Genomic DNA, 23,488 nt, shown 5'->3' on the forward strand with positions numbered 1-23,488 from the left:
AGGAGATCAGTCAATTGAAATAAATGACCTAATCTATGGATTTCACATGACTTGGCAGGGGCACAGCCATGTGTGGCCCACCCATTGGGGAGGCCCACCCATTGGGGAGCCAGGTCCAGCCAATCAATAACTTTTTTCCCACAAAAGGGCTTTTATTACAGACAGAAATACTCCTCAGTTTCCTCAGCTTACCGGATGGCTGGTCTCAGGAGATTGGGCAGGTGAAGAAACCGCATGTGGAGGTCCTGGGCTGGCATGGTTACACATGGTCTACGGTTGTGAGGCCGGTTGGACATACTGCCAAATTCTCTAAAACAAAGTTGGAGGTGGCTTATGTAGAGAAATGAACATTCAATTCTCTTGCAACAGCTCTGGTGGACATTCCTGCAGTCAGCATGCCAATTGCACGCTCCCTCAAAACTTGAGACATATGTGGCATTGTGTTGTGTGACAAAACTGCACATTTTAGAGTGGCCTTTTATTGTCCCCAACACAAGGTGCACCTCTGCAATAATCATGCAGTTTAATCGACTTGTTGATATGCCACACCTGTCAGGTGGATGGACTATCTTGGCAAAGGAGGAATGCTCACTAACAGGGATGTAAACACAAATCGGCACCGCATTTCCGAGAAATAAGAATTTTGTGATTAAGAAACATTTCTGGAATATTGTATTTCAGCTAATGAAACATGTGTTTATATTTTTGTTCAATATATATAACAGGGACATATTACACGTGAGAGAAGAGAAGGGGGAGGATAAGTCGTGGTTGAAATTTATATTCACTGCTTACCATCACTAGTTTCTTAACATGAAGAAAAGAAATCATACCACTAATGACATGTAATGACTTGAAACCTTATCTCAATACAGTAATAAAATGCAAACTGGACAAACTACTCTCCAATCCATTCTCCCTTGCTCCCTCCCTCTAGCTCCCTCTTTTTCTTGACTTGGTGACAGACCTAAAAGCCTTTTGTTGGAATCTTAGCCAATGGAGACGGATTACGACACGGAGGAGCGGAGATATATAACGAGCCCTTTTAGGAGGTACTTGCACACTTTTCAATGACACATCTTAACATTCGCACCTATGGACTTAATTGTTATCAGATAAGGCAACCAAAACAACTATAGCATGAAAACGGGTTATGCGTCAAATCGATAGATAGGCTTAAGTACAGAGAAAACCCACTAGGACGCACCTTCCTCGGTTTATTGCTGTCCTACAATAAAATCGTTTTAAGAGGCGACTCTATTGGAGTAGTTGCATATCATTGGTACCTTTGCAAGGTAAGGAAACAGGTTGTGACAAGCAACATTTCAGAGGGTAGAGAAGGGGATACCGCGAGCAGAAAGTTATATAGCCTGACAAGTCATCATCATGCCGAGGTATAACTTTTTACTGTGTTTGATGGTTTATATTTGTCTGGGACTGTCTGGGAGTGACGAGCCTAATCTTTTTTTGCCACCAACGAGCGAGACTCCCACGGACGACGGGCTTTCGCTCCTCGATGAAGAAGCGGGCGCTCATGGATGTTCCGCATGCGTTTGGCGAGAGCAAAGTAAAGTCCTGAGGCTGGAGACCATCAAGTCTCAGATCCTGAGCAAGCTGCGGCTCAAGCAGGCTCCTAACATTAGTAGGGAGGTAGTGAACCAGCTGCTCCCCAAGGCACCCCCACTCCAGCAGCTTCTGGACCATCACGATTTCCAGGGAGACGCGTCCTTTCAGGATGAGTTTATGGAGGAGGACGAATATCACGCCACGACGGAGTCCGTCATCACTATGGCCTCCGAGCGTGAGTAATGCAACTTTGTCCCATAGCTGTTGAAAATGATTAATTACTTTGTAAACCAATGCTAGGGGTGAGCAGCAAGTCGTTGTCAAATGTGTTGTGATTGTGATTATTATTGGCATGCTTGGACAGAGGATACTAGGCATTTGAACATCAATAGGCCTACTTCGAATGATTTTGTGATCATCTATTTAATCAAGTAAAATAAATAACCTTTTAAATAGGACAAATTATTTCATTTAACTAGTCAAGTCAGTTAAGAGCATCGTATGTACAATGACGCCTTAGGGGCAGAACGACATATTTTTACCTGGTCAGATCCGGGATTCGATCTAGCAACCTTTTAGTTACTGGCCAAACGCTCTAACCACCATGCTACCTGCCGCCCCGATGATGCAGGGTCAGCTGTTTGCTACGGCTGTCAAAATATCTGTATGGATTAAGTGTGAACTTGAAAAATCAATAAATCAATAAAGAGCCTCATCACTCTATGACAGGTCACCAGAGTAATTAACTTTGAGTTGGTCAAGCCAATATTATTATGATTATTATTAGGCTAATATTATTCATATTATTTTTATTATTCATATGACGCATAAATGTAACTATTTTGTTCAGTCTTTCTATGTAGGCCTACATGAAGAGAATGGATTTTTTGGATGATGGACTTCTAGCCTACAGCTGTGCTATAGGCTAGAGTGCCAGTACTGACAGCTCGTGCGCGGATTTAGCCTAGGTCATCTATGGGGTTGTGCCCGGGAAGTCTATAGTCTACCCCAAATTATAGCATATTTTCTTAGTTTTAAATCATTTCAGGGACAGACTTCATGTAACATACTTTTAAATAACTCTGTATCATGTTCCTATACATAGCCGTTTTGAACCCGTTGTTTCGGTTTTTGGCAAATTAGGTCACTGATCATTTGCAATTTCCGGTTGTTCTGTCATGTTTTGTGATTTGACTTTCATTAGCCGCATGACAGACTTTTGAATGCTATGCCAATGTCTGTTTGGAGTGCATAAATCAGTAATGATAATGTAGCATTTGGCAGGCAGATGTATTGCGCCGAACCTTTGCACATTATCCATTATTTTGCATATCTTGCAGTTGTATGCCCAAAATATAGCCTACAATATGATATGCTTTAAATAGCAGAGGGACAGTTTAGGCCTAATATGGCCTATAAACAAGTATAAAATAACATGTTCAAATGTGGACAGGAAGGTTTTTGCGTATTATTGCTGAGAAAAAAACACCAACATTCCCTAAAATTATAGAGCCCAGCAGCTGTGCTCTGTGGTTCTTTATAAGAGGGCTCTACCGGATTCCCTGCTGTTCATCGCAGTCAGAAAAAGTGTGTCCAGAAAAGCTGCTATTGTTTCCCCCATGCAGCAGTCCCCCTCGACCGCACTTGTCTTTTAAATGCGAAGTTTATAGGCACAGCTCGTTTTTTCCCTGTGAGGACACAAAGCCAGAGAAACAGTTGGGGTCGAGGGGAGTGTGTGACCTTTTCGCGGCGAATCGCCGTGGTTCAACAACATTTACACACATAATATATTCCGCACAAGGAAACGAAAAGCTATGCAAATAATCCGTTTTTTTCCCAAGAGGGAACAAAGATAGGTTTGTGTTCCCTTAACTTCTTCTTCGATTGTCATACCAGCCTGGTCTCATAGACTAGACGTAACATAGTAAATGTAAATCCGAGATGTCCAAATTATTATGATAGGTTAGGTTTGGTATGGTTACATAAAACAGTAATGTGAATGTGTTCAAATCTCATCATGGACAACTTTAGCTTATTAGCAACTACTTATTACTTTTGAGCTACTTTGTAACTGCTTAGCACAAAAAGCGAACCCTAACCTTAACCTTAACCCTAACCCCTAGCTTAGCTAACGTTAGCCACAACAAATTGGAATTCGTAACATATCATACATTTACCAAATTCATAACATATTGTATGAATTGCAATTCATAGCATACAGTGCCTGCAGAAAGCATTCTGACCCCTTGACTTCTTTCACATTTTGTTGTGTTACAGCCTGAAATTAAAATTGATTAAATTGACATTTTTAGTCACTGGCCTACACACAATATCCAATAGTGTCAAAGCGGAATTATGTTTTTTGTGATTTTTACAAATGAATACAAAATGTAAAGCTGAAATTTCTTGAGTCGATAAGTATTCAACCCCTTTGTTATGGCAAGCCTAAATATGTGACTTGTTGCGTAAGTTGCATGGACTCACTCTGTGCGCAATAGAATGTTTCAAATTCAAAAATGTACAGTGAAATGCCCTTCTTGCACACTCAAAACCAAACAATGCAATAATCAATAACAATGTATTACTAGAAAAAAAGCACACAATAAATAAGTTGAAGAAATATGGAATACACAATAAAGTAAATAAGTAAGCATACTATATACAGGAAGATATTTAAAAAGTCAGTTCCAATACCATATTTACATGCAGGGATACTGGAGTGATGGAGGTAGATATGTATAGGGGTAAGTTGACTAGGCAACAGGATATAAGATAAACAGAGTAGCAGCAGGTTACATGTGAGTGGGTGTGCGGGTGTGTAGAGTCAGTATAAATGTATGCGCATATTATGTGTGAGTGAGAAAATTATGTGAGTTAGTGTTTGCATGTGTATTGGGCCCTGTGCGTGTGCATAGAGACTGAAATACTGAAATAAAAGGTTGATAAAGATACAAGGAAAACTCGCTCCATGTAGCTATTTTGTTAGCTGTTTATCAGTCATATTGCTTGGAGATAGAAGCTGTTCAAGAGCCTGTTGGTGTCAGACTTGCACAGGTAACTCTTGCCGTGCGGCAGCAGAGAAAATATAGGGGTCCTGAATGGCAGGGAGCTCGGCCCCAGTGATGTACTGGGCTGTCCGCACAACCCTCTGTAGCGATCGAGGTGGTGCTATTACCATACCAAGCAGTGATGCAGCTAGTTAATATGCTCTCAATGGTACAGCTGTAGAACCTTTTCAGGATTTCAGGGCCCATGCCAAACTGTTTCAACCTCCTGAGGGGGAAGAGGCACTATTGTGTGTGTGTTTGGACCATTTTCAGACTGTTCCACTGCCTCCCCATCGATGTGGATGGGGGCGTGCTCCCCCCCCCCATTTCCTGTAGTCCACGATCAGCTCCTTGGTCTTGCTGACGTTGAGTGAGAGGTTGTTGCTCCCTGTAGGGTGACTCTTAGTTTCCGGTAATCAGGCCTACCACCGTTGTGTCGTCAGTGAACTTGATAATGGTGTTGGAGTCGTGGGTGAACAGGAGGGGACTAAGCACACATCCCAGTGTTAAGGGCCAGCGTGGTGGAGGTGATGTTGCCCACACTCACTACCTGGGGTTGGCCCCTCAAGTCCAGGATCCAGTTGCAGAGGGAGGTGTTCAGACCCAGAGTCCTAAGCTTGGTGACAAGCTTGGAGGGGATAATGGTGTTGAATGCTGAGCTGTAGTCAATGTACAGCATTCTCACATAGGTATTCCTCTTATTTAGGTGGGCGAGGGCAGTGTGGAGAGCAATTGAGATTGAGTCATCAATGGATTTGTTGGGACGGTGGGCAAATTGGAGTGGGTCCAGGGTGGCTGGGATGGTGGAGTTAATGTGTGCCATAACCAGCTTCTCAAAACACTTCATGATTACAGAAGTGAGTGTTACAGGGCAGTAATCATTGTGGCATGAAGCCTTAGATTTCTTAGGAACAGGCATGATTGTGGTCATCTTAAAACATGTGGGGAATACAGACTGCGACAAGGAGAGGTTGACAAGGACTGTGAATATGCCTGCCAGCTGTTCTGCGCATGCTCTGAGAACGCGTCCTGGAATATCGGCCTTGCAGGTGTTGACCTGATTAAAGACCCTTCGTACGTCACCCTCGGAGGGCAAGATCACCCAGTCCTCTGGGTCGGTGACGGCCCTCACACCCGGCTCAATGTTGTTGCTGTCCAAGCGTGCATAAAATGCTTTGAATTCGTCTGGTAGAGAGGCATCGTTGGGCAGATAGATCACAGTTGGGTCTTTCTTTGTCATCTGTAATAGACTGGAGCCCCTGCCACATGAGGCAGGTGTCAGAGCCTGTGTAATATGATTCCACATTATTCCTATATTGTCCTTTTCTTTGTTTGATGATACTGGGGAGGTCATAGTGGGCCTTCTTGAACTTATTCCTGTCTTCGGCCGTAACATCAGGGTTGTTTATGATAGCTCTGTGTGCAGTAGCCCCACTCTTTAGTTTTAGCGCCAACCTCGGTGTAAATCCAGGGCATTTGATTGGAAAAGTGAACCCTACAATGTCGCCGATGCATTTTCGATTGAAGCCGGTGACGGAAGTGGTTATCGGTGGAGTCTCAAAACATATTCCGATCAGCGCTAGCAAAGCAGTACTGAAGCATACCCTCTGATTCTGGTGACCATTTCTCAACGGAACTAATTGTGGGTACTTCCTGTTTCAGCTTCTGCTTGTAAACAGGAAGCAAGAGTACGGAGTCATCATCTGATTTGCCGAATGGCAGACGAGTGAGGGCCTTGTATGTTTGCTTGTGGATAGAATTGTAGTGGTCTAGGACTTTATTGGCCCTAGTGGTGTTGGAGACGTGTTGATGGAAGTTGTGCATCACATGTCTTAGTGAAGCCAAATTAAAATAGCAGGCAACCAGAAAGGCAGCCTCTGGGTGTAGGGTTTCCTTCTTTTTTGTAGCCTAGTTCATTATGCACCAGCTTGTTATTTTTCTTGTCCTGAGGTGGAATGTATACAGCAGTCACCGATAACAGCTGTAAACTCCCTTCAGAGGTAGAAGGGTCAGCCTTTAATTATTTTTCTTTTTTTGTATTTTCTTTTCTCCCCAATTTTGTGATATCCAATTGCGATCTAATTACAATCTTGTATCATCGCTGCAACTCCCCAACGGGCTTGGGAGAGGCGAAGGTCGAGTCATGCGTCCTCCGAAACATGACCCGCCAAATCGTGCTCCCTAACACTTGCCTGCTGAACTCGGAAGCAAGCTGCACCAATGTGTCGGAGGAAATACTGTTCAACTGACAACAGAAGTCAGCCTGCAGGCACCCGGCCCACCACAAGGAGTCGCTAGAGGGCGATGAGCCAAGTAAAGCCCCCCGGATAAACCCTCCACTAACCCAGACGACACTGGGCCAATTTTGCGCCTCCTTATGGGACTCCCGGTCACGGCCAGCAATGACACAGCCTGTGATCAAACCCCAGGCTGTAGTGCGCCACTCGGGAGGCCAGGTGGGTTGACATTTGGCAATAAGGTATTTCAAGATGGGTGAACAGTGGGTCAACACTTCCACCACGCTGGAATTAGATTAGCACACCAGTTGGAGTTGATGAAGAGGTAAACCCCATCCCCCCCTCGATTTCCCCGACTCCACTGTCCTGTCCATCCTGTGAATGGAGAATCCATCAAGTTGGATAGCCATGGGGTGTATCTTGTCACAGAGCCATGTTTCTGAAAAGCAAAGTATATTGCAATTCCGAGAGGACCGCTGGTAGCAAATCCGCAATTGAGGTCATCCATCTTATTATCAAGTGACTGTACATTCGCAGTAGAATGGAGGGAAGAGATGGCCGGTTTTCCTTTCGCCTTAATTTCACCAGGTTCCCCCCTCTCTTTCCTCTGTAACCCTGGCGTTTCCTCTTGGGTAGCTCGAAGATTGGGTTGATGATAGGAGAAAACTGTGATAGGAGAAAACTGGGGCTGAATCAACAACATTGTAGTTATCTAATTGACAGAGTGAAAAGAAGGAAGCCTGTACAGAATACACATATTTCAAAACATGTATCCTGTTTGCAACAAGGCACTAAAGTAAAACGGCAAAAATTGTGGCAAAGCAATAAATATGTTTTTCTGAATACAAAGTGTTATGTTTGGGGAAAATCCAATAAAACACATAACTGAGTACCACTCTCCATATTTTCAAGCATAGTGGTGGCTGCATCATGTTATGGGTATGCTTTTAATCGTTAACCTTTACACATGTACCAACAAACAGGTGGGATCATTTTACACTGGTCCCTGCAGCGTAAGCTCAAACCGGTGTGATTAGAGTGCTTATTTAGAACGCCCAGTTTCGCTTTACACAACAGTCAGCACTTGAGCTAGTCACACTGTTTTTTTCACAGAAACATGTTGCACAAACAAATCCAATAAAATGTTATTTTTCCACATGCGCCGAATACAACCTTACAGTGAAATGACCTTACAGTCCTTACAAAGTTATGTCCTGAATGTGACCAGTTTATTTGGGATGCAATATTCAGACCTTCACAGAAGTAGCGACAGCATACACAATCATCCAAACTGGAAAATGCAGGCTACATTAGTCCTAGCGCTAACTGAGGAAAGATTGACGTAACACAAGCGGTCATATGAGAACTCTGCTGACAGAAACCCCAATATGAATGAGCTAATAGCAATTACTATTTATAATTCATCACATCACGGGTGAACTTAACATTGATCAAAATAATTGAGTAAAACACTTTATAGAAATCAAAAGTAATCCGACGATGGGTAGTTTGTGCTCGCCGCCATGTTTTTTTTGTGTCAACCAAAGATATTAAGAGGAGAACAAGATGAATTTGGTCTGTTTGCAGTATGCATGTTGAAAGGGGTGTGTTGTCTACTTCCATTCATTCACTTCCGGATGTTTCACTACTCGAAAGACAAGTGAACCATTACATCACCTCATTATAACTTCTTTGATCTGACCGACATTTACGTGACACCCAGAATGCATTGCATAATATCAACAAACAGGACGCCACACATAGCTGGCAAATAGCTTAGCATTAACTCATTATAATCAGTACAATAAAATACCAAACAAGTATTTTACACACATCATAGGTGTCCATTACAATCTATGCAATAATCGGAATGCAATATTTGTCACCAATACTTGAAAACGTGAATACAACTGTAAATACATTATGCTCCATACATTCATACATACATACTGTATGCTTCAGTAGAAACGACAACATAATATATAGAAAATAAGGCACACATGTCCTAAGTTATTATTTGTAAGGAAAACAATGGAGGCAATGAGAGCGCTAGCCGGAAAATATGCCAGCAAGACTGTGCAAATGTCTGCATACTTGAAGTGCGGAAAAAATGGGGAAGGGCTCTCCTCGAAGAGGAAAGTTTGACCGGCTCAATAAAGCCTCAAACATAAATAATCCCCAACACTGAAATGGGCTATTTCTATGTGAATTAATGAGGAGGCGGAACACACTTCAATTCAAACTGTTGTTGGAAAATACAATTAGTTAGAAAATCATTTGAAATTGACAAGTTGAAACATAGCCTATAGATAATTAGCAGGCAGCGCGTGTTAACTGTCCTGTTACGTAACAATCACATTTTGGAACAGTGAGTGCATTCTGACATCACGTGCATAAAACCACTCATGCTGGGGCGACCGTTAGAGATATTTGGAACTCGCCAGTGAAAAGGTTAAGGACTGGGGAGTTTTTCAGGATAAGAAAGAAACGGAATGGAGCTAAGCACAGGCAAATCCTAGAGGAAACCTGGTTCAGTCTGCTTTTCACCAGACACTGGGAGATTCATTCACTTTTCAACAGGAGAATAACCTAAAACACAAGGCCAAATCTACAATGGAGTTGCTTACCAAGAAGACAGCGAATGTTCCTGAGTGGCAGAGTTACAGTTTTGACATAAATCTGCTTGAAAATGTATGGCAAGACCTGAAAATGGTTGTCAAGCAATAATCAACAACCAAATTAGCAGAGCTTGAAGAATTTAAAAAAAAGAATAATGGGCAAATGTTGCACAATTCAGGTGTGGAAAGCTCTTAAGAGACTTACCCAGAAATATTCACAGCTGTAATCGCTGCCAAATGTGATTCTAATGTGTATTGACTCCACAGGAGGTTGGTGGCACCATAATTGGGAAGGATGGGATCGTGGTACTGGCTGGATCAGAATAAGTGGAATGGTATCAATTGATGTGATTCCATTCATTCAGTTCGAGCCACTTACCCAGGAAGACTCACAGCTGTAATCGCTGCCAAAGGTGATTCTAACATATATTGAATAAGGGGGTTGAATACTTATTTAATCAAGACATGGCCACCGGATTATTTACATTGACACACCCCAGTAGCCCAGCCTCGTTATTGTTATTTTATTTTTTACTTTAGTTTATTTGGTAAATATTTTCTTGCTTGTAAAGCATTTCACGATAAGGTCTACAGATGTTCAGCACGTGTCAAATAAAGTTTGATTTGACATATTCCTTTATTTTTCATGATTTTTTTTTACAAATGTTAGAATTTTTGTCTTCTACTTTGACATTACAGAGTATTTTGTGTAGATTGTAGACAATTAAGACAGTAAAATCCATTTTAAGGAACTGTATCATACTAATTGTAATTGGTAACATATCATCAGGGTATCTCCAGGCATAAGCAACATAAGAGGTCGCGTATGGCTCTCTGCGCCCCATGGCAACACATGTAGAACTGCAAAAGACTTGCTTAAAACTGCAAAAATGTCTCCCAGCCCCATGGCAAAAAATTTAGAATTGCATGAAATGTATTATAACATTGCTAAATGTTCTCTCTGTCCGATGGCAAAATGTATAGAAATTAACTTTAAAACCTAAATTTCAAAGAAATGTAATGGTCATACAGCCTCACATTGTGCCCTCTCTTTTTGTGGCATAATAAACTTAACCACTTTAACTGCCATTTTGTGAGCGCCAAACACATGTGAGATTAATTTTACAGTTGCTTATTATTGTCAGAGATAAATAAGTGCCTGTGCCGTTCACATGATGTTTATTTGTTTGTTCTTCAAATAAGGAGTTGTCAAAACGTCAAGAAATGACTTTCAATTGTCCATAGGGCTAATAGATTGTCCCTTCCGTTACTTAATAGTCCATTTTACTCATCAAACTTCTTTGTAGCTGAACTTTCATGAATGATCCTCGTTCTGCACATAGGCCTACTTTGTGATGAATTACCTATTCTTGAATATCTGCTACCAAAACAACTGTGGCCCATGGTAATGAAAATCACAGTGTCAGTTGCTATTGACAACCCTCAAAGCAAGTTCAGCCTTTGGTCCTCTGAGGGATGCATCATTGTTCTTGCCAGGCATGAGATCTTGACTGCTGTTGCAGGCTTACAGCTCGCTCACCATTGTGGAAAATTATTCCTATGAATCGTTTTTTGAACAAGTATTGCCTATGGTCTGTTAGAGAATGGAGAGGTGGTGAAAGCAGGAGCAATTGTCGAGCTTTTGTACATTTTGAACCCGTTTACATAGAATGAGACTCATGTGGAGCATCACAAAGCTGTACGATACAAGTGCTTATCAATCTGACCTTATATGACTTTGATGTGATTATTTGATGTGATTCTCATCGTCCAAGTTGTTGAGGTCAACGAATTTGCCCGTAGAATGGTCAATGTCGGCTATCCTCCGGCCTTAGTATGTCCAGCGTTCTCCACCAGTTGACAACATAGCAGTCTCCATCTCTCTCCCTCTCCTCCCTTCATTCTCGCCCTCTCCCTCTGCGTGTTGTTAGTGGGACATACTGCAAAAGAGTTTGCCCCTCTTCTGATGACAGAGCCTGCGTGACAGTGTATCTTGTGTTTGAGGGTTATATGGACGTGGTGCCTCCATTCCAGTAGGCCCCGTCCAGTGTTGTACTCTGTTGCCCCATGGATGTGTTAAACCTGTCTCAACACTCTTCCTCGGGCCGGACATGACATGACACAGATGCTCCTGTCCATTAGAGGAGAAGTGTTTGGCCTCAAGCAGCATCTGAATCAGCAGCACAGATATGATATGATGGAACTGGAAGAGGAGTGACTCTTGCATTTAGAAGAGAGGCTTTTGTTTTGCAGGGGAATGGGCTTTGAATGGGAGGGATGGAAACCCCATGTTTCTGTTTCTTTAATGGCTTGTTTATTAGACAGTTGTGGGCCTTGGTTATTGATGGGTCCATAAGATATCTCTATTAAAATGTCAGGCGTGGGAGCTGCTGCTTTGTTTTGAATGAATGGGAGTGCACTCACTGACACTGGTGCAAGAAACATGTACTGTGCTGCTCTGCTCTGTTAGCAGGATGCCATGGGGCTGCATTAGCATCTTTCCCTCTCTCTTTTTTTCTTCTCTGTTTTCTCCTCTTCCGCCCACTCTATGTTTGATCCTTTCTCATTTCTCATATCTCACTTCTCTTTCTTCCTCTCTTCTCCCTTTACTCCTCATCTCTCTACCCCTCTCTCTGTTCTCCCCTTTGCTCCTCTCCCTCTGAGCTCTCTCTCTCTCCGTTATCACTCTCCTCTGGTGTTCATGGAACAGTTTCACGTTGAGAAGAGAAGGACTGAATCTCCTCTCGCCTGTGGCACCTCAGCAATCCCGCAAGATGAAAAGCGCCTTTTCCGTCTCTCGGATAGAGCCAGAGAGTACTTCAAACACTATTCCCTGCGCACCTCGAACCCATTCACCCTCTCATGGGCGTGTGCACTGCCTTTGATGGGCCGTGCGGGTTCACACGGTACACGCTGAACTGGACCGGTGCCAGCGTCACTTCTTAGTATGCCAGAGTTGCTTCTTAGTATTCGCTCAAGGTACATGGGTGCCGCAGTAAGGGTTGAGAGGGTCCATGCTTCCTGGTCGCTAATTACTATAACATTTCATGGAAAAGCTATTTATATCACAGTGCGGCACTGTAACGTACTGTAGCATTCCCTCCCCATACGGTGTGTTGCAAGGATATGGATGCAGTGCCCTACCCATGTACATGGAGTGAAGCTCCACACATAGGAACTGCTCTGGTCCTATGTGGTTCATTTGTGTCACAACATACCACATATAAAATAATTTGAAACTGTGTGTGTATATGCTAGTTACACAGAAAGCTGTCTGATTTTATACTTGAGCTGAGCCCTGCACAAAAAGGTTGTATGTGTGTGTCTGTGTGCTGGTGGATGCTGGGCTAATGAGGGGTGAGGTTTTGACCCCAATAGGCCCTCATTTGTCACCTGTCCATGGCTTTGAGACCAGACCTTCCTCTCCCATCAAGGCTCTCTCTCTCTCTGTCTCTCTCTGTCTCTCTCTGTCTCTCTCTCCCAGCACACAACTGCGTACATTTGGAAAACGTTTGTTTGTCAAACGTTTGTTGATCATTTGTTATAAAAGTAACTTTGTTTTATAATTTTGCTTTTACAGCTTTTTAGTTACAAATACACTACCGGTCATACGTTTTAGAACACCTACTCATTTTAGTGTTTATCTTTATTTTTTCAAATTTTCTACATTGTAGAATAATAGTAAAGACATCAAAACTATGAAATAACACATAGGGAATCATGTAATTAAACAAATCAAAATATATTTTATATTTGAGATTCTTCAAATAGCCACCATTCGCCTTGATGACAGCTTTGCACACTCTTGGCATTCTCTCAACCAGCTCACCTGGAATGCTTTTCCAACTTTCTTGAAGGAGTCCCCACTTATGCTGAGCACTTGTTGGCTGCTTTTCCTTCCCTATGCAGTCCGACTCATCCCAAGCCATCTCAATTTGGTTGTCGTTGGGTGATTGTGGAGGCCAGGTCATCTGATGCAGCAATCCATCACTCTCCTTCTTGGTAAAATAGCCCTTACACAGCCTGGATGTGTGTTGGGTCATTGTCCTGTTGAAAAACAAATAATAGTCCCACTAAGCCCGAACCAGAAGGGATGGCGTATTGCTACAGAATGCTGTGGTAGCCATGCTGGTTAAGTGTGCCTTGAATTCTAAATACATTACAAACAGTTTCGCCAGAAAAGCAACCCCACACCATATCACCTCCTCCTCCATGCTTTACAGTGGGAAATACACATGCAGAGATCATCTGTTCTCCAACACCGCATCTCACAAAGACATGGCGGTTTGAACCAAAATCTCCAATTGGAACTCCAGACAAAAGGACCAATTTCCACCGGTCTAATGTGCATTGCTTGTGTTTCCTGGCCCACGCAAGTATCTTCTTCTTCCTGGTGTCCTTTAATAGTGTTTTCTTTGCGGCAATTCGACCACGAAGACCTGATGTACCTGATTTACACAGGTGCTCAGCATATGTTGGAACTCCTTCAAGACTGTTGGAAAAGCATTCCAGGTGAAGCTGGTTGAGAGAATGCCAAGAGTGTGCAAAGCTCTCATCAAGGCAAAGAGTGGCAACTCTGAAGAATGTAAAATCTAAAATATATTTGGATTTGTTTAACACTTTTTGGTTACTACATGATTCCATGTGTGTTATTTCATAGTGTTTATGTCTTCGCTATTATTCTACAATGTAGAAAATAGTAAAAATAAAGAAAAACCCTTGAATGAGTAGGTGGCCCAAACTTTTGACTGGTACTGTATGTCTACTTCACCATCAGCCAGTTTTATTGGTAAACTACAGAGTAATGTAAAAGTTGTCTTTTAACAATCCAATATGTAATATGCAATATTGTACACTGATCATAATTGGGTTTTAGTCCAGAAAGGCTAGATAAGTTATCTAGATCTTCAATGAGACCGTGCAGGGATCCAGATTGCACTTGAGTCATCGGTATACATTGAAAATATTGGTTTTTAAGCTCTGGAATTCGAAACACTTGATGTTCTTTTTGGATCAGATTTTAATTGCTAGCATTTCGATTGCCATAACAAATAGATATGGAGACAGGGGACAGCCTTGTTTTACTCCTCTTGACACTTCAATACTTTCTGAGAAGTAACCATTATTGACTATTTTACACCTGGGGTTGCTATAGATAACTTTAACCCATTGTATAAGAGATTCACCAAAATTACATTTATATATAAATTGTAGTCATACTTTATCAAAAGGCTTTTCAAAATCTGCTATGAAGACCAGTCCTGGTTTCTTTAATGTTATATATTATTCTATTGTTTCAAGTAAATGTCGTATATTATCTCCAGTGTTCCTTCCATGTAAAAAACTTGTCTGATCAGAATGAACAATATCTGGTAAAACCTTTTTAATTATATGCGCTATTAATTTAGCCAGGATTTTTGCATCACAACATTTGAAGTGTAAGATGCCTCCAGTTTGAATTGACTGAATCTTTATACTTACCACATGAGTCCTGTTTCAGTAATAGTGAAATCAGACCTTCTTGATGAGTACCTGATAGTCTACCATTTTAAAGGAGTAGTTAAAACTTGCAAATAATAGATCTTTGAGCACATCAAAAAAGATTGATATACCTCTACTGGTATGCCATCAAACCCTGGGTTTTTTCCAGACTGAAATGATTTAATTTCCTTTTCTGTAAGTTGGGCTTCACACAGATATTTCTTAACATTTTGTTAATTTAACCTGATCATTATTAGGAAAATAATCCTTACCGTTAACACCATTTAGGGGAGATGGAGGAGACTGACAAGAAAACATGCTTAAAATATTTTGTTTCCTCTTTTAAAATATAATTTGGTGAATCATGGATGACTGTCATTTTTAACGAGCTTCTGTCAATTATTTTTTGGTAGCATTTTTATGTTGAAGATTCAAGCGAAATGTATTGCATTTTTTTTAAATTTTCCACTTCGCTTTATTTTTGTAATAAACTACACTTTATTGTTCTTGAATAAGTTCCTCCAGTTGTTTTTGTTTTCACCCTAACTTATTCTATTCCATTATAGTAAATTGTTTTATTGCTATCTACCTGTGCTGTTAGTTCCTCTATTTCCTTTGCAGTGGTGGAAAAAGTACCCAATTGTCGTACTTGAGTAAAAGTAAAGATACCTTAATAGAAAATGACTCAAGTAAAAGGGAAAGTCACCCAGTAAAATCCTACTTGAGTAAAATTCTAAAAGTATTTGGTTTTAAATATACTTAAGTATCAAAAGTAAATGTTATTGCTAAAAGATACTTAAGCATCAAAAGTAAACGTACAAGTATAAATGATTTCAAATTCCTTATATTAAGCAAACCAAATGTCACCATTTTCTTATTTTCTTAATTTACGGATAGCCAGGGGCACGCTACAACACTAAGACATAACTTACAAACAAAGCATGTGTTTAGTGAGTCTGCCAGATCAGAGGCAGTAAGGATGACCAGGGATGTTCTCTTGATAAATGTGTGAATTAGACCATTTACCTGTCCTGCTAAGCATTTAAAATGTAACGAGTACTTTTGGGCAACAGAGAAAAAATATGGAGTAAAAAGTACATCATTTTCTTTAGGAATGTAGTGAAGTAAAAGTAAAAGTTGTCAAAAATATAAATAGCAAAGTAAAGTACAGAAAATGCCCCAAAATAAACTACTTAAGTAGTACTTTCAAGTATTTTTACGACACCACTGTTCCTTTGTTTGTCTAATCTATTTTGACTGAAACTGCTTTTGTTTTAAAGATGAGTATTGAATTGAATGGCCTCTGAAATTGAGTGGCATCTGAAAGTGTCCTATACAATAAGGGGGTATTCTGTACCTATGATTGTGCAGGAGAAAGTCAGTTATACATTTTTCGTCTCTTGTACCCATATACAGGTTGAAAATGGCAGATTTCACAGACCCATTCATTGCTCTGTTCGGTACAGTTGATGGGAATAACCAGGAAGGGAAGGCTGTCTCTCTTCGTACTCTATTAGCCAAAAGGCTCATTTTGCAATTTTGGAAATTGGAGACTGTACCTACCTTTGCAATGTGGTTACAGGATTTAGGGAATGTAATGCATATAGAACATATTCAATACAATACCGCTTATAGAAGTCCAATGTTTTACCAAATTTGGCAGGCAATACTGGATAAATGGTCTATTCTGTCACGCCTGCTTCTGCTCCCCCTCTCTTGCGCTCGAGGGCGCCCATCATTACCCAAACCTGTCACCATCTTACGCCCATCAGCGCTTCATTGGACTCACCTGGACTCCATCACTTTATTGATTGCCTCTTCTATATCTGTCTATTCCTTAGTTTGATACCTGTGTCAACATTAATGTCGTTATGTTTCCATTGTCCAGACATTGTCCGTGTTTTGTTTCATGTCTGTTACTTATTAAATATTCAATCCCTGTACTTGCTTCTCGTCTCCCAGCGTCTGTCCTCACAGAATCCTGACACCAATATTGGAAGCATCAGGGAGTTTTTTTTTTGTTGTTGTTGTTTTTTGGTTGGTGACGTCGTGTCCAGGTGCCGCTGCCAAAGGAACTGGGGATTCCTCAGCTGGCTCGTCAGGCTTCCATGCCTTAGCTGGCTTGAGAGGTTTTCTTGCCTCGGTTGGCTTGACAGGCTCCCATCCCACGTCACACCTCAGCTGGTTCGTCAGGCTCCCAATGCCTCAGCTGGCTCGTCAGGCTCCCACGCCTCGGCCAGCTCGACAGGCTCCCACGCCTCAGATGGCTTGTCAGGCTCCCACGCCTGAGCCGGCTTGTCAGGCTCCCACGCCTCAGCTGGCTCGTCAAGCTCCCATGCCTCAGCCGGCTCGTCAGGCTCCCACGCCTCAGCTGGCTTGTCAGGCTCCCACGCCTCAGCTGGCTCGTCAAGCTCCCATGCCTCAGCCGGCTCGTCAGGCTCCCACGCCTCAGCTGGCTTGTCAGGCTCCCACGCCTCAGCTGGCTTGTCAGGCTCCCACGCCTCAGATGGCTCGTCAGACTCCCACGCCTCAATCGGCCCGTCAGGCTCGCCCAGGTGGGATGCCGGGTGGCACCCCTAAAGGGGGGGTACAGTCACGCCTGCCCCCGCTCCCCCTCCCTGGTGCTCGAGGGCACCAGGCTGTCCATCATTAAGCACACCTGTCACCGTCGTTACGCCCATCAGCGCTTCATTGGACTCACCTGGACTCCATCACTTTACTGATTGCCTCTTCTATATCTGTCTATTCCTCAGTTTGATACCTGTGTCAGCATTAATGTTGTTATGTTTCCGTTGTCCAGACACTGTCCGTGTTTTGTTTCATGTCTGTTACTTATTAAATATTCACTCCCTGTACTTGCTTCTCGTCTCCCAGCATCTGTCCTCACACTATTCCCCCTTCATAACTGGGTTGATGATCTGCTGCTACTCTGTGCCGTACTCCACTCAATATTTATTTTTAGTTTATCTACACTGCTTTTAATGACTATATGCTGTATTCTTCTAATAGGTAGCACCTAATAGGAATTGTATCTTAAATTTGTAAATAGTTAAGTTTTGTTTTGCCCTCTAAATTTGCCATCCCATTCAACACTACAAGGAATGTCAATGTTTGTATCTTTGTCTTTGTTTTCCATTGTAAAATAATATGTAAAAAAGAAAATGGCAGATTTGTCCCCTGATAAGCACCTAAATTGGAAGGCAGTGGCTGTACAGTAACATGCTATAAATTACATCCGAGCTCAGGCGCTAAGCTTTACAGCAGTGTATGGGTTTGGACTGATAGCCATGGTGGTCCGATTGCATTCTGTCTCCAATCAACACTTTTTATACTTTTGGTTCCAGCAAGGATGACACAAGAAAGTAGTCAAGACGGATGGCTTGATTAAGCCTCATTAGGTCAGGTTTTTTTAGCCTTCATATAGTGCTTCAGAAAGTATTCACACCACTTGACTTTTTCAAAATGTAGTTGTCTTACAGCATGCATTTAAAATGGATTAGATAGAGATTTGTGTCATTGGCCTACACACAATACCCCATAACATCAAAGTGGAAATATGTTTTTTATTTTTTTATTTTGACAATTGAATTAAAATTTAAATTGATATGTCTTGAGTCAGTAAGTATTCAACCCCTTTGTTATGACGAGCCTAAATCAGTTCAGGAGTAGGAATGTGCTTAACAAGTCACATAATACAAAGTATTTAGTCAGCCACCAATTGTGCAAGTTCTCCCACTTAAAAAGACGAGAGAGGCCTGTAATTTTCATCATCGGTAATATAATAATAATATAAGGTACACATCAACTATGACAGACAAAATGAAAAAAAATTCCAGAAAATCACATTGTAGGATTTTTAATTAATTAATTTGCAAATTATGGTGGAAAATAAGTATTTGGTCAATAACAAAAGTTTATCTCAATGCTTTGTTATATACCCTTTGTTGGCAATGACAGAGGTCAAACATTTTCTGTAAGTCTTCACAAGGTTTTCACACACTGTTGCTGGTATTTTGACCCATTCCTCCATGCAGATCTCCTCTAGAGCAGTGATGAGCAGTGATGTTTTGGAGACTGTTGCTGATGGAAGGCCAGGGCAGTGTTTTGGGATCATTGTCATCAAAATCTCTTCAATGCCCTTGCTGATGGAAGGAGGTTTTCATGGCCCCATTCATTCTTTCCTTCACACGGATCAATCGTCCTGGTCCCTTTGCAGAAAAACATCCCCAAAGCATGATGTTTCCACCCCCATGTGTAACGGATGTGAAACGGCATGCTCAGTTAGCGGTGCGCGCTAAATAGCGTTTCAATCGGTGACGTCACTTGCTCTGAGGCCTTGAAGTAGTGGTTCCCCTTGCTCTGCAAGGGCCGTGGCTTTTGTGGAGCGATGGGTAATGATGCTTCTTGGGTGACTGTTGTTGATGTGTGCAGAGGGTCCCTGGTTCGCGCCCGGGTATGGGCGAGGGGACGGTCTAAAGTTATACTGTTACACATGCTTCACAGTAGGTATGGTGTTCTTTGGATGCAACTCAGCATTCTTTGTCCTCCAAACACGACAAGTTGAGTTTTTACCAAAAAGTTATATTTTGGTTTCATCTGACCATATGACATTGTCCCAATCTTCTTCTGGATCATCCAAATGCTCTCTAGCAAACTTCAGACGGGCCTGGACATGTACTGGCTTAAGCAGGGGGACACTTCTGGCACTGCAGGATTTGAGTCCCTGGCGGCGTAGTGTGTTACTGATGGTAGGCTTTGTTACTTTGGTCCCAGCTCTCTGCAGGTCATTCACTAGGTCCCCCCGTGTGGTTCTGGGATTTTTGCTCACCGTTCTTGTGATCATTTTGACCCCACGGGGTGAGATCTTGCGTGGAGCCCCAGATCGAGGGAGATTATCAGTGGTCTTGTATGTCTTCCATTTCCTAATAATTGCTCCCACAGTTGATTTCTTCAAACCAAGCTGCTTACCTATTGCAGATTCAGTCTTCCCAGCCTGGTGCAGGTCTACAATTTTTTTCTGGTGTCTTTTGACAGCTCTTTGGTCTTGGCCATAGTGGAGTTTGGAGTGTGACTGTTTGAGGTTGTGGACAGGTGTCTTTTCTATAGGTGTCTTTTTACATAACAAGTTCAAACAGGTGCCATTAATACAGGTAACAAGTGGAGGACAGAGGAGCCTCTTAAAGAAGAAGTTACAGGTCTGTAAAAGCCAGAAATCGTGCGTGTTTGTAGGTGACCAAATAGTTATTTTCCACCATAATATTCAAATAAATTCATTAAAAATCCTACAATGTGATTTTCTGGATTTCTTTTCTCATTTTGTCTGTCATAGTTGAAGTGTACCTACGATGAAAATTACAGGCCTCTCATCTTTTTAAGTGGGAGAACTTGCACAATTGGTGGCTGACGAAATACCTTTTTGCCCCACTGTACGTTGTATGGACTCTGTGTGCAATAATAGTCTTTAATGTGATTTTTGAATGACTACCTCATCTCTGTACCCAACATATACAATTATCTGTAAGGTTCCTCAGTCAAGTAATGAATTGCAAACACAGATTCAACCACAAAGTCCATGGAGTTTTTCAAATGCCTCTATAGGTAGATGAGTAAAAATAGAAAAAGCAGGCATTGAATATCCCTCTGAGCATGGTGGAGTTATTAATTACACTTTGATGATGATGATGATGATGATGATGATGTATCAATACACCCAGTCACTACAAAGATACAGGCGTCCTTCCTAACTCAGTTGCCGGAAAGGAAGGAAACCGCTCAAGGATTTCACCATGAGGGAAATGGTGACTTTAAAACAGTTACAAAGTTTAATGGCTGTGATAGGAGAAAACTGAGGATGGATCAAGAACAGTTACTCCACAATACTAACCTAATTGACAGAGTGAAAAGAAGGAAGCCTGTACAGAATAAATATAATCCAAAACATGCAGTTTTCTTCAACAAGGCTCTAAAGTAATACTGCAAAAATGTGGCAAAGCAATTAACTTTTTGTCCTGAATACAAAGTGTTATGTTTGGGGTAAATCCAATACAAAACATTACCACCCTCCATATGTTCAAGCATTGTGGTGGCTGCATCATGTTATGGGTATGCTTGTAATCATTAAGAACTGGGGAGTTTTTCAAGAAAAAAGATACGGAACAGAGCTAAGCACAGGCAAATCCTAGAGGAAAACCTGGTTCAGTCTGCTTTTCACCAGACACTGGGAGATTAATTCACCTTTCAGCCGGACAATAACCTAAAACACAAGGCCAGATCTACACTGGAGTTGCTTACCAAGTAGACATTGAATGCTAATGTTCTTGAGTTGCTGTGTTACAGTGTTGACATAAATCTGCTTGAAAATATATAGCAAGACCTGAAAATGGTTTTCCCATGATTTTGGAATGAGATGTTGGACGAGCAGGTTTCCACATACTTTTGGTCATGTAATATATTAGTGGTTTTTATTTTTTTCAAATGTTCCATTTTTTTTGTATAGATCGTTGGGGAAAAAAAGACAATTAAATAAATGTTAATCCCACTTTGTAACATAACACCGTTTTGAAAAGGTAAAGGGGTGTGAATACTTTCTGAAGGCACTGTTTCCACTAGTTCTAATGTGTCCATGATATTCGTGATCTCCTTAAGTTCTTGAAGGTGATCATTTGTAGTGTGATTTCCTTTACGGTCCATTTAAGTACATTTAAGTACTTAAAACCGTCTTGTAGTCTCCCACCATAATAATAGGATCGTTGCTTGTGAGTTCAATAGAGTGTTAGAAATATTTTTCTAAGTGTGGATCATCATTTTTGGATGGACCATATAGATGAATAAGTCAAATCTGTTTATCATCCACTAGCATATTCGAAAGGATCCACCTTCCTTGCAGATCTGTTTGGATAGTTTCACACTCTGATCAAAATGATTATTAACTAATAATACTATCACCCCTTTGCACATGACAGTACATTTTGCCCCACCCCAGTCCTTTTCCCCCACAACTTCATCTGTAGAGTAGATGTAGAGTGAGTTTCCTGTCAACAAATACATTATATTTGGGGCGGCAGGTAGCCAAGTGGTTAGAGCGTTGGGTCAGTAACCGAAAGGTTGCTAGATTAAATCCCCAAATTGACAAGGAAAACATTTGTCGCTCTGCCCCTAAACAAGGCAGTTAACCCACTATTTCTAGACTGTCATTGTAAATAAGAATTTGTTCTTAACTGACTTGCCTAGTTAAATAAATATTACATCTCTTTTAGCCAGGTAAAGATTTATCATCATTTCTTATTATCTGCTATTACAGATTATAATTATATTTATATTTATAACTAGCTATATTTATTTCACCACTTACCATAATGAGATACAAGTTTTAGGTATACTTACCATGTATACTTACCATAATTCATGCCTGCAAAATTACTAACATAAAATACCATGAGGATCAAGCTGCTAGACACTTTATATCAGATTTACAATGTATCTAACTGTCCTCCATTGTCCCTCTCCCAAAAAGTCTCCCCCTATCCTGACGAAAGCCCTATCACCCCCTCCCAGAATCTTGCACTTTCATCACTTTCCTAATCCCGGAGTGCATGACACTCCGCCTGTCCCATACTTAACCACGCTATACCCCCCAGCCTAATCCTAAAGGTCTGAGGTGGGAGGTGTATTTACTCTATGGTCATTAATGACAGGTTGGCTGGCAAGGTCACAGAAACGATGAGGCAGAAGGCTGTGTGTTATGATTCTGAACGGTCAGATAGCAACAATGTGAAGAAGCTGCCGTGTGGGGAATCATAGGTGGCTCGTTTCAGCTCGTTGTATCTTGTAATTGATACCATGTCTAAACAGCTTCTACCCCCAAGCCATCAGACTCCTGAACATCTCGTCAAATGGCTACCCAGACTATTTGCATTGCCCCCTCCCCTCTTTTACACCGCTGCTACTCTCTGTTGTTATCATCTATGCATCGTCGCCTTACTAACTCTACCTACATGTACATATTACCTCAACTAACCAGTGCCCCTGCACATTGACTCTGTACCGGTACCCCCTTGTATATAGTCTCGCTATTGTTATTTTACTGCTGCTCTTTAATTACTTGTTACTTTTATCTCTTATTCTTATCCGTATTTTTTAAAACTGCATTGTTGGTTAGGGGCTCGTAAGTAAGCATTTCACTGTAAGGTCTACTACACCTGTTGTATTCAGCGAATGTGACTAATACAACTTCATTTGATTTGATGCCATGTCTATGCTAATATGGCTCAAATTCGCTAGCTATCTAACCAACCACTGTAACAATGTATTTGTGCAAATGTATTTTTGTTTTCAATAAATATTTGGACACAAAATATAGTTTACATGTTGTCAACAATCTAAGCCAACCATGTCTGTTTTGCCCCATAGTTGTGCACGCATAGATTTTGTTGCTAAACAACCAACCCATCTATAGCCTAGATAGAGGATTTTAGTTGAATCCTGAATAGATTTTTAAGAGAGCACAGAATAAATACTAATTCAGATAAAATACACACGA

The 23,488-nt window shown here is 41.4% G+C and overlaps 1 protein-coding gene across 1 annotated transcript in view; it reads left to right on the forward strand.

Annotated features, from left to right (window-relative positions):
* Positions 1–1,076: 1,076 nt before the first annotated feature.
* Positions 1,077–23,488, forward strand: part of LOC124003696 (growth/differentiation factor 11-like) — a 53,754-nt gene continuing 31,342 nt past the window's right edge. The window contains 1 exon segment of the mRNA XM_046312227.1: positions 1,077–1,801. Coding sequence (XP_046168183.1) covers positions 1,387–1,801 — 415 coding nt within the window. The 5' untranslated portion in view covers positions 1,077–1,386.

This window comes from Oncorhynchus gorbuscha, linkage group LG18 (genome assembly GCF_021184085.1).
Source record: "Oncorhynchus gorbuscha isolate QuinsamMale2020 ecotype Even-year linkage group LG18, OgorEven_v1.0, whole genome shotgun sequence".
NCBI classification, from domain to species: domain Eukaryota; kingdom Metazoa; phylum Chordata; class Actinopteri; order Salmoniformes; family Salmonidae; genus Oncorhynchus; species Oncorhynchus gorbuscha.